The sequence below is a fragment of the Phascolarctos cinereus genome, unplaced genomic scaffold, assembly GCF_003287225.1.
Source record: "Phascolarctos cinereus isolate Bilbo 61053 unplaced genomic scaffold, phaCin_HiC Scaffold_5;HRSCAF=322, whole genome shotgun sequence".
Lineage (NCBI taxonomy): Eukaryota > Metazoa > Chordata > Mammalia > Diprotodontia > Phascolarctidae > Phascolarctos > Phascolarctos cinereus.
Genome location: NW_027555958.1, coordinates 335391169 through 335403437, shown reverse-complemented (window position 1 = coordinate 335403437; position 12269 = coordinate 335391169). Strand labels below are relative to the sequence as shown.

General features: G+C 37.1%; 1 protein-coding gene across 1 annotated transcript in view; it reads left to right on the top strand.

Annotated features, from left to right (window-relative positions):
- PCNX2 (pecanex 2) overlaps positions 1-12269 on the top strand; it is a 363956-nt gene that overhangs the window by 44429 nt on the left and 307258 nt on the right. The window contains 2 exon segments of the mRNA XM_021000480.2: positions 10985-11132; positions 11374-11519. Coding sequence (XP_020856139.2) covers positions 10985-11132; positions 11374-11519 — 294 coding nt within the window.

Here is a 12269-nt window from a genome sequence, read left to right as displayed (position 1 = left end):
ATTGTGGTCATTGGGTAAATTGTTCTGATTCTGATCATTTTATGCTCTATCAATTCATACAAATCTTTCTAGGTTTCTCAAAATTTATCATATTTGTCATTTCTTATTGCACTATAGTATTCCATTACCTTATATCCCATAATTTGTTTAACCATATCTGAATTGATGGCTACTCACTTTGTTTCCAGTTCTTTGCTATGACAAAAAATGTTGCTATAAATATTTTGACATATAAGAGTTCTTTCTTTCTGTTCTTGACCTCTTTGGGGTGTATAGTACCCCAGTGGTGGGTCAAAAGGTATGTGCTATTCAGTGTCTTTTGGGGTATAGTTTCAAACTGCTTTCCAGAATGATACCTGTCTTCTACAGTCCCTCCAGCAATTGTTATTTTTCTACTGTCATCACTGGGAATGAGGTGAAACCTCATTGTTTTAATTTGCATTTCTAATTTTAGTATAATCTTAAGTTAGTATTGCTGGAATGTTTACTCCATTAATCCATACTCTACTCTCCACTGTTTTCCCCCTCTAGCTCCTTTATTTTCTCCCATAATTCATGTATAGACAGGTAAAAATTGAAGTTATGGGAATGAGAGAGATTACTAAGAGTAAGAGGAACAAAGAGAGAAGAAGCAGATCCATGTATTTAACATTAATAGCTTGTGGATGAGAAGCCAATGAAGGAGACAAAAAATGAGGGCTTGAAGACATAGAAAGAATACCAGGAGAGCATGATATGTCAGGAATTCAAGGAAGGTAAATAATGTGTACCTACTCTTATACACTCTCAAGCTCAGTCACTCACTAAATTCCATGTCCACTCATCCCTCTCACTCCTACCCCACCCCACCCCAACCAGGTGCTCTTTTTTCATGTAGAAGATTACCATGGGCCCAAATCTATGCCAATCAGATATTTACATTTGCCAGGGAATGGCCATCATAGCTCCCAAAATGCTGATTTCATTTGATGGAAATGGACACCAGGATCTGTGAGACACCACCTCACTGCCTAGATACACAGGTGGGTATCACTAGCCCATGCTTAACCTTAGAAACTTCCATGTACCCTATTGTTATCATATACCCCCCAAAAAAGCTTAAATAAGACATTTGCTTAGTATATAGCTTATATTTTCTTATCTTTGTTTTTTCTTCACTTTGTAATGTATATTCCTTGAGATCAGAGTCTATTTTCATTTTTATCTTTTTGTCCCCAATACCTAGCACAGAGTCTGGTATTCCCCAATATTTAACCAGTTTTTAATGTGTCTGATAAGTATTCCATATCCCATTCTTTCTCTTCATCACCCCATTGTATTTTGTACATTCAAATAGCTGCTCCAAGATCTGTCAAAATCACATACAAGGCCCATACCCCCCCCACCATGGCAAATTATGTTAATTCTAGCATCAACTGAATGGGCTGACACTTTAAATATCCCAGGGACTTCATTAATAGTTGCAGATAGCTGTGGAAGTGTTATGTCCTGCCACATAGCCATCTGTTATCCACTAAGGATTCTCAGTCTTAACAGTGAGAGCATCCAGAAAGAGAAAGTAATCAATAACGTGTCATGCTTTAGCAAACTCAAGGAGGATGAGGCCTGAGAAAAAGCCATTTGATTTAATGATGAGAATTTCATTTGTGGTCTATTTAGAGGTAAATGTGGATAGAGAAGTTGGGACTGAAGCAAAGCTGTGAAGGGTTGAGGACAGAGAGAGTGTTAAAAGTTGAGTGATCAAGTGGAGGCAACAGGACAAGCATAATCTAGTTTGAACAATAATGGTACCTGTAGTATCTACCTCACATGGTTGCTACAGGGATCAAGTGAGATAATGTATGCAAAGCATTTTTAAAAAGATTAAAGGACTATATGAATGTTATCTATACTCATCATCAACCTGTCTGTCTACCTGACTTCTGGTTTTGCTAAATAGTTGCTAAATAGTTTGACAAGCCCAAGTTCCATAAAACAGGACATCATGAAAATTACATGGTTGGATGGGCACACAAGAGAAAAGACAAAAAGATTGATGGGAAATGGAGACTGTCTTAAGTCTTGATAGCCAGTGTGACCCTAGTTTTACTACTATCAATGTGACTTGGAAGGTTCACTTCATTTGACTTTTCTGGATTTCATTTTCCTCACCAACACTGTAAAACAATTATATAACCTCTAAGGTCCCTTCCAGCTCAAACATTTAGTTTTTCTATGAACTTATGATCCAAGTCAAAATGGTGGAATGGGAATTTTAAAGGGATTATACACAAACACACACACACATATACATTATATATATACATACATACACATTGTATATATGTATGTGTTTACATGTATATAGATGTACGTATAAGAATGTTCATACATATGTGTATGTACACATGTATATGTGTGTATGTGTATCCAAAATAAAAAGTTAGAGTGAAAACAAGAAGGAGCCATGTTCTTAAGAAGGAAATGGGTCAGTGGCAGGAAGGATGAGAATTAGCAGAGTCTTTTTACTTTTGGAAGGCAAGCAAAGCCAGGAGAACTAAAGAGAATACTGTAAGACAATACTTCTTATGATGCCTAGAAGATTTTTGTGGTCCTCTTGTAAGTGTTCTAAGATTTATACTCTGACACATGGAATTATATCATCTAATTCATCTTCAAATTTTAACCTTAGGGTGTTGTTTTTATAATTTATCTCTATAAGCCCCAAATTTTATCAGGTTCCAAAAATTTTATTAGTCTAGTCCTTTCTTTGCAAGGCAGCAATTCAATACTGATGAAAGTGATGACAATAACAATACCCCTAAAAAAGACTATCCTATATTTTGTATTGTCAAATTCATATGAAATTTTCGTTCAAATCCATCAAATATTTATTAAAAAGTGCCACCTGTGTTCAAGGCACCATCATTTGTACTAGAGGATACACATACAAAAATCAGAATTGTCCCTCTTCTTTTTTTTTCTGGAAGTGGTATTTTATTTTTTCCAATTACATGCAAATAAACTTTTCAGCATTCATTATTTTATAAAAAATTTAGTTCCAATTTTTTTCTCCTCACTCTCATCCCCCATTCTCAAGACAGCAAGCAATCTGATATAGGTTATACATGAGCAACCATGTAAACATATTTCCACAGTAGTCATGTTGTGAAATAAGAAACAAAACAAAAGGGAAAAGCCATGAAAAACAAAAAAAATGAAAATAGTATGTTTGATCTGCATTCAGACTCCATAGTTCTTTCTCTGGATGTGGACAGCATTTTGTATTATGAGTCTTTTGGAACTGTCTTACGTCACTGTATTGCTGAGAAGAGCCAAGTCAATTGCAGTTGTTCATCACACAATGTTGCTGTTACTGTCTACAATGTTCTCCTGGTTCTATTCACTTCACTCAGCATCAATTCATGTAAGTCTTTCTATGTTTTTCTGAAGTCTGCCTGCTCATCATTTCTTATAACATAATAGTATTGCATTACATTCACATACCACAACTTGATCAGCCATTCACCAGTTGGTGGGCATTCCTTCAATTTCCAAAGCTTTGCCACCACATAAAGAGATATTATATTGTATATGTAGATCCTTTTCCATTTTTTAGAATATCTTTGGGATAAAACTGTATCTGTTCTCAAAGAACTTACATTATATTTATTTTCTGTAGCTCAATTTCAGTTGTTCTAGTTTTTATAGCTATGACAAGCCATGTACCAGAAAAGCAAATATGCTGAACTTGCAAAGACTGAGACACAAAGAAGTTAAAATATTTTTTAAGAAAACCCAGTGAGACAGTGCTGCAAGCATATATACACATTGAGTAGGGGGTCACACACACACACAATATGTACATATATACGTACACTGATATACATATAATATATATATATATATATATATATATATATATATAATAAATTAATATTTACCTCACTTGTATATTTAGGGTCATGCATTTTTGTATGGTGCTTATCTTTGGCTAAGTCTATTTATCATTGCATTTAGTCAGAATATTGTTTAAAAACAGACAATAAACCTAGAAAATGTGACAGATGAAATCTAAACGTTTTTCTATTGAGCTAATTCTAATGGGTAGCTTGCAAAAATGTTTTGGAGATATTTATTGGCATTTATCAGCTAAAATAAATAATGATTCTCTAAAATGACACTTGGCAATAAATCTAGGTCATCAACACATTGAATGTATGCATTAAAAGGAAATCTGATTTACACCCCACACACACACACTAGGAAGTAACCTATCAGGAACTTGGATCCAGTTTAGTGGGCTTTCCTAATGATGCATCTTGAAAGGAACTTTGGTGTTTTCAATCAGTCAGCATTTACTAAACATCTGCTATATTACAGGCATTTTGCTAAGCATCACAGATATAAAAAAGGCAAAAGATAGTCTCTGCATTCGGTGAGCTCATAATTTAATTGGGAGAGTAACAACCAGTTATATTCAAGCAAGCTATATAAAGGATAAATTGGAAATAATTAACAGAGAGAAGGCAATGGAATTACAAAAGGTTGGGAAAGATTTCCTGTAGAAGATGGGACTTAAAGGAAACCAGAGAAGACAATAAGCAAAAGAATGAGGGGGGAGCATTCCACAGTATTCCAGCCACAGGGTACAGCCAGAGAAAATGCCTAGAACCAAGAGATAGAGTGACTTGTTTGTGAAATAACCAGGAGGCTAGTGTCATAGGATCCAGGAGTACATGGAAGGGAATAAGGTATAAGAAGGTTGGAAAGGTAATATTGGTCTAGGTTATGAAGGGCTTTGAACTCCAAGCAGAGGATTTTGTATTTGGCGGTGGAGGTGATAGGGAACCACTGAAGTTTACTAAGCATTGGTGTGAAACAGTCAGACCTGAGTTTTAGGAAATTCTCTTTAGTGACTGAATAGAAGATTGACTAGAGTGGAGAGAAAAGCAGGCAGATTCACCAGCAGGCTATTGCAAAGTTCAGGCATGAGGTGATGGGACCCTGCACCAGAGTGATGGCAATATCAGAGGAGAGAGGGGACTATGTTTGAGAGGTGTTGCAAAGGTGAAATTGATACACCTTGGTAACAGATTGGATATGGAGGGTGAGAGGTAGCAAGAGTCTATGTGAGGAGTCTTGAGGGACCAGGAGAATGGTGCTACTTTGTACAGTAATAGGGGAAATATTGTGTTACTTTGTACAGTAATAGGAGAAAAGACATGTTGAGTTAAAGATGTGTGCTGGACATCCAGTTTGAGATGTTTCAAAGGCAAAATTGGAGAGGCAAAATTGGAGGTAAACAGAGAGGCTGGAGCAGGATAAGTAGATTTGAGAATTGTCAGCATAGGGATGGTAGTTAAAATCATGGGAGCTGATGAGATAACCAAATAATATAGTGGCAGAAGAAAAGATGGCTGAGGACAGAACCCTGTGGTCAGATGATGGACATGGTCTGGAAGATGATCCAGCAAAGGAGACTCAGAAGAGTCAGTCAGGTAGGAGAAGAACTAGGAGAGAGTGGTGTGCCAAAAATTTAGAGAGAAAAGAATAGGAAGGAGAAGAGGGTAACAAACAGTGTGAAAGAAGGCACAGAGGCTAAGGAGAATGACATTGAGAAAAGACCATTTGATATGACAACTAAAAGTTATTGATAATCTTGTAGAAAGTAGTTTCAGTGGAATGATGAGGTTGGAAGCCAAATTATAAGAGGTTAAAAAGAGAATAAGAGGAGAGAAAATGGAGCCACCTACTGTAGATGGCCTCTTCAAGGAGTTTAATCAGAAGGGGCAGGAGAGAAATTAGATGATAGTGGGGAAGGTAGAATCAATTGAGGGTTTTTTGAGGATGGGGAATCATAGGTGTGTTTGTAGGTAATAGAGAATGGGTGTGTAAACAAGGACAGATTGAAGACAAATGAGAGTGAGGATGAAAGGGAATAATCTGTTGGAAGAGATGGGAAGGAAGGAATTGCTTGATCACTTAGAAGGGTTAACCTTGGTAAGGAGTAAGGCCATCGTTTGACACAGGGGTGAAATAGGAGAAAATGACAGAAGGCAAATGAGTGATATGAGATGAGAAAGAGAGAAGAAGGAGCTCATGGTGAATGGCCTCGATTTTTTCCTATAAAATATGGGACAAATTTCTCAGGGGAGAGAGTAGGGGAAGGATGAACCTTGTGAAGTTTGAAGAGAGATGAAAAGGTTGGAAGAGCTACTGTGGAGTGGGAAAGTGAATTAATTTGGCCGGTATAGAAGGAATGCCCATTTGAGGTTGTGTAATATAAATTTGTAGTAGACCCAGTCAGAAAGGTTTTATGATTTTCTCCACTTTTGTTCAGCAACACACATAGGAGGGAAAGTGACAAATGGTGGGAGTGATATAAAGCTGTGGCATAATTGGCAAAATGATAAGGGGGCTAGTGATTCAGGAACATTTTATAGTTAAATTGATTCATCAAGGGGGTCAAGATGAGGAAATGAGGAGAGAGTAGCTATTGCAGGGGAGATGGTCTGGGAGAGAACTGAGGGGTTTAGGGATGTCATGGTGTATATAAAATGTGGGATTATGTGAGGTAAGGCAGAGGGAGAGATGAAAAACCAGAAGATTATGGTCAGATAAAGAGATTCAGGTATTCTTGAATGTGGAGGTGGTACGTTTGTAAGTGATGGCAAGATCAAGGGTATAACCATCTTTGTGTGTGAATGAAGAAGAGTGGCAGGATACTTCATGGGAAATTAGTAGGTTATCTAGAGCATTTCACTCTCCATCACCACACTTAGCCAATAAATTGCCAAATCTCATTGTTTGTACTTCCACAGTATGCCTTGCACATGTTCCTTCCTCACTGTTCACACAGTCACCACCTTGGTTTAGGTCTTATCATCCCATCATTTGAACTATTGCAGTGACCAACTAATTGATCTCCTTGCCTCAATTTTTTTTCTCTACCCCAATCAATCCTTAACACAGATGTCAAAAGTATTTTCCTTAAGTGTAGGGTCGATTATATCACCTTGTTGTTGTTCAGTCATTTCAGTCATATCTGACACTCATGACCCTATTTGGGGTTTTCTTGACAAAGATATTGGAGTGGTTTGCCATTTCATTCTCCAACTCATCTTACAGATAAGAAAACTGAGGCAAACAGGGTTAAATGTCTTGCCCAGGGTAACATGACTAGTAAGTGAGGCCAGATTTGAACGCAGAAAGATGAGTCTCCCAGACTTCAGCTCAGCACTCTATCCACTGCACTGCCTAGCTGCCAACCATGTCACTATCCTACTTGAAAAAAATCTAATGGCTTCCTATTGCTTGTAAGATCAAATGTAAACTTCTTTTTTTCGAATTTAAAGTCCATCATAACCTGCCTCCAACTTACCTTTCCAGCCTCATTATATATTCCTCCCCTTCCTGAATGTTATGGTCCACCCATTCTGTTCTCATTGACTTTTCTCAAGTATGGCATAGTTCATTCTCAAGCCTGGAATGGGTTTCTTGCTCTCTTCTGCATCATAGAATCCATTATTTCCTTTGCAACTAAACTCAAATACCACCTTAAGATACAGTGTTTCCTGGTAACCCTAATTACTAGTTCTCTCCCTCCCAAAACCACCTTGTATTGATTTTTGTACATGCAACCATATATATATATATATAATATATATATATATATATATATATATATATATATATATATACACATATATATATATATACACACACATACACACACACACATACATATATACACACACATATATATACATATATATACACACACACATATACTATATATACATATATACACACACATATACATATATGTATATATACACACACACACATATATACTTTTATATAAATGATATACACAAATACACATACTTGCATGCATATACACACACACACGTTGTCTACCCTAGTAGAATTTAAGCTCTTTGAGAGTAGCAATTGTTAGACTATTCCACTTTTATCTTTATATCCTCATTGCCTATCAGACCGCTTGGCACATAGTATATTCTTAATAAATGTTATTTGATTGATTAATTAACCCAAATGTCAAATATTTGGCAATTCTCTTCTCCCAGCCTCACAGGCCAACAATGCCAAGAACTAATTTACCCAAGGGACCACTTTGTCATCTACCCAGGGGATTAGTGAATACTGTTATCAGTGATCATGTAAGCCCTTTACTGTTTCTGTTCCTCTTGAAAATGATTACTAGGATTCCATCAGCAGAAGGGTAAAGAACATGTCACTAAAAGCTTATTACCTCAAGTAATAATAGCTCAATTATTCTATGAAGCCATGGTACACCAAACCTTTTGCTTCGATCTCATATTTGAAGAGGAGCCTAAGGTTGCTATAAGGTCTGTGGAATATTAGCCTTATCATTATCTACATGACAAATGTGTTGAGCACAGAGACTTATTACTATACTTCCTTGTAAGCCCTATAGCTTAACACATCATGCATAACAAAATTTACATTCTAAGATATCTGTTAACTTATCTATAGATCCCTTGTTAGAATCATGGGTCTTACAAATGATGAAGGTGAAGACCCACGGAGCCTAGAGAGTGGTCAAGTGGCAAGCTCAAAGTCGTATACTTTCCCCTTCCTTCTTTCTCACCCCTTACTAGCCAACAAATCTATTTGTGCTACCTTCTTCATGGAACCTCAGATGACTCTGGTTTATATAATTCAAAAACCATTTCATAGTTCATATCAAAATATACCACAACAGCTAATATATAGCACCAATTATGAAGTGTGTCTTCCTGCATAGGATTTATTATTGATATATAGGCAACATGTACCAGTTCCTACATTTCATTGCCTAGAACAAATGAAGCATTTCACTCTGACGTTTTAAAAAATACTTAAAATACTAAATACATACATTTGTTGAAAGGTAAGTATTCTACTTGAGAGACAAACTTATTTTTTGCTGAGATCTACTTATAATGAAGCAACTAATTAATTCAGCAGTGTGTTGTAGTAATCAAAAAAGCTAATATAACTTAATAATCTTTGTTGTCATTGAGTCATTTCAGTCCTATACTATTCTCCATTGGGTCATGGGGTTTTCTTGGCGGAGATACTGGAGTAGTTTGCCATTTCCTTCTCCAGCTCATTTTACAGATGAGGAACTGAGGAAAGCAGGGTTAAGTGACTTGCCCAGGGTCACACAATTAGTAAGTGTCTGAGGCCAAATTTGAACTCAGGTACTCCTGACTCCGTGCCCAGTGCTCTATCCCCTGTACCACTTAACTGTCTTAATGTGCTCTTGGGCACATTAAAAGGGAATAGTTTCCACATTTAATGAGGAGATAGTTCTTTTTTTCCCTATCTTGGTCTGACTTCATCTGGAATATTCTGTTCAGTTCTGTATATCATGGTTTATGAATGACAATTGTTAAGTTGGAAAGTGTCTAGAGTAAGACTACAAGGATGGTCAAGAGCTGTGAGTCCATGTCATCTGAAGTCTGTTGAAGGAACTCAAGTTAGCCTGTAGTAAAGGAGGCTCTAGGGGGACATTATAACTGTCTTCAAGTATCTGTAGGGCTACCATGTAGAAAAGGCACTAAACTTGTTCTATTTGGGGCCAAAAGGGTAGAACCCCAAAGGAGTGAGTGGAAATTGCAATGATGCAAACTTAGAGAAGATATTAGGAGAAACTTCTAAATAATTAGAGCTTTTCAAAGTGGAATTGTCTGCCTAGAGTGGCAATGGATTCTCACACCTTGGTGGTCTTCAGACAAAAGCTCAATAACCACTTGTCAGCTGTGTTATAGAAAATTTCTTTTTGTGTATGCATTGGACTAAAGGCCTCTGAGTTCTCTTCCAACCCTCAAATTCTGATATTTAAATAATTCAAAATGAGCCACTGAAGATAATTTAGCATGGTTTGTGTGTTCTGGTGTGAGTGTTAGCTGGTAGGATGTCAAGAGCTCATTCAATAAGAAGAAAATCTTAGACTTGCGTGCTTTAGGGCTTTAAATTTCCTAGTGTTTTTACATACGTTATCCCCATTTGGTCCTCACAACAATCCTGTCATTTAAATAGGCAGATATTGTTATCCCCATTTTATAGCTTAGGAAACTGAGGTTGAGAGGTCATGAATTGAATGCAAGGATCATAAGAGTAAAAAATAGAGCCCTTGAGCCAGGTCCCTAAACTCCCAATTTAGTGCTTTTTCCACTATATCATTATGACTTTTTGAATGATGATACTGTAGAACAGGATCCCTGGTAGAATGAAGATAATGTGTTGCTGTAGTGACCTTTTATTTATTTCTTTTAATACGACTGCTTTGGCTCCCCATCTAAATTCTAAGATTCTTGAAAGCAGGTACCCAACCTAAAGTCCTAAAGTGTTCTCTCTCTCTCTCTCTCTTCTCTCTCTCTCTCTCTCTCTCTCTCTCTCTCTCTCTCTCTCTCTCTCTCTCAACTTCTCTTACTCCCTCTCCCTCTCCCTTTCCTTCTTCACTTACTTTGTTTTTGGCTGCCACCTGTGACTTCATCAGTGCAGGGAAAACTACTGATGTTATGAGACACTGATACAGACCCTAACTCTACTCATATACAAATTATAGTCTTAGAGAGTTACCTGGGCTCTGAGAGAAGTTACTTGTTCATGTCACATATTTGGAAATAGGACCTGAACAGAGATCTACTATGCACACTACCCTGTACATAGTTAGGTTCACAATAAATATGTATTGATTGAAGGATGAATGGAATCTTTTGGAGAGAATGGAAGAGTTAAAGTTCCTGACAGATATGTATGGGTAAAGTGGAAGGGAGTGGATAGAGAGGTAAGGGAAAGGGTGTTATTGGATTTTTACCCTAGTTTGTCAGGAGAGTTTATAAACTGGGACTTCAGATCTGGTTTTATTTATTAAACATTTTACTTTTCTATCCTGCTAATACCTTTGGGCTTAACCCAAGATATATTCAAATTCTTTATCTTAACACTCAGAGGAATGTTTTTTCAGATAACCACCCTTTGGAGAAAAAGGAAGAAATTATGGAAAATGAAAAACCCAGTGAGAATATTTCTAAACAAGGAAAAGCAGATGTACAAAGCCAAGACCATACTAGTGCTAGTCCTGTGCTTACTGAACCCACCAAGATTACTACACTGTAAGAACAACTAACTCATTTTTGTTTTCCTAATTAAAGAGCTCACAGAATATGAGACCTAATCTATCTGATTTACAATCACATTCTTTGTTGTTGTTGTTGTTGTTATTGATGGTGGTGGTGGGTGTGTGTGTGTGTGTGTGTGTGTGTGTGTGTGTGTGTGTGTATGTGTGTGCGCACGTGTATGTGTTTATTATTGAAGAACCTCCTAATGGTAGTTTTAAAATTTTTATGTGTCAAGTTTCCAGGGCAATAGACAAAGACAAATAATCTACCGGGTTACTTCCCAGCAAGATAGTTCTGTCTTGCAAGTTATAAGTGGGCCTGAGACATCTCTACAAGATGAGATACCTGTAGATGCTATGCACGTTTTCATTGATGAACATGGTAAGTCTCTGCAATTGTTGCTAATATTCCATTAAGGAAGGTCTCTAAGTTTTCTAAAAGAAAATTCATAGTCACATAGAGCAAATATTAACTGGGATATGGGGGTGATAGGCCTCAGTTCTCTTACTAGCTCTGTTATGATTTGTACAGAGCAACCACTCTATATGTGTTGCTGACTTGTAGACCTGCCTTCAAACCCTGTCTTTGCTTCTTAGTGGCTGTGTGATCTTAGACAAAACTCTGTCTCTTTTTATACTGTTTTGGCTAGACCAAGGATCTGTGCCATTGCTATGTCAGAAGCTGCTTTGCTCTAACGATAATCTTTGCTAGACACTGCTCTGATGGATTCTCTGATGCCTCCATTTTTTGGCTTAGCTGAGATCTTTAATTCTTGGGTTTCTTTTAATCAAAGAAAGAATGGGTACTGTCATTATTCTTCAATTTAAACTTTTTTTTAACGTTTTTAAGCAAGGGTAGGAATACTGGCCTGGGACTGGCAAAAAAAAAAAGTGTTCCCTTGCTAGAGTTTTATATTCTCCTGTCCTGTCCCCTCAGAGTCTGGTTGAAAGCTATGGAAGCCTTTTGCTGCCTCTGTAGGAAATACTCAGCCTCAGGCATATGGCATTTTAGACCAAAGAGGAGGATCTTCCCAGATAACTAATGCCCTCAGGTTCAAGTCTTTTCTTTGGACTTCTCTCCTTAATGCAGGGACTTGGGTCACTCTGTGAGAGATTTCATCCTAGTTTATAG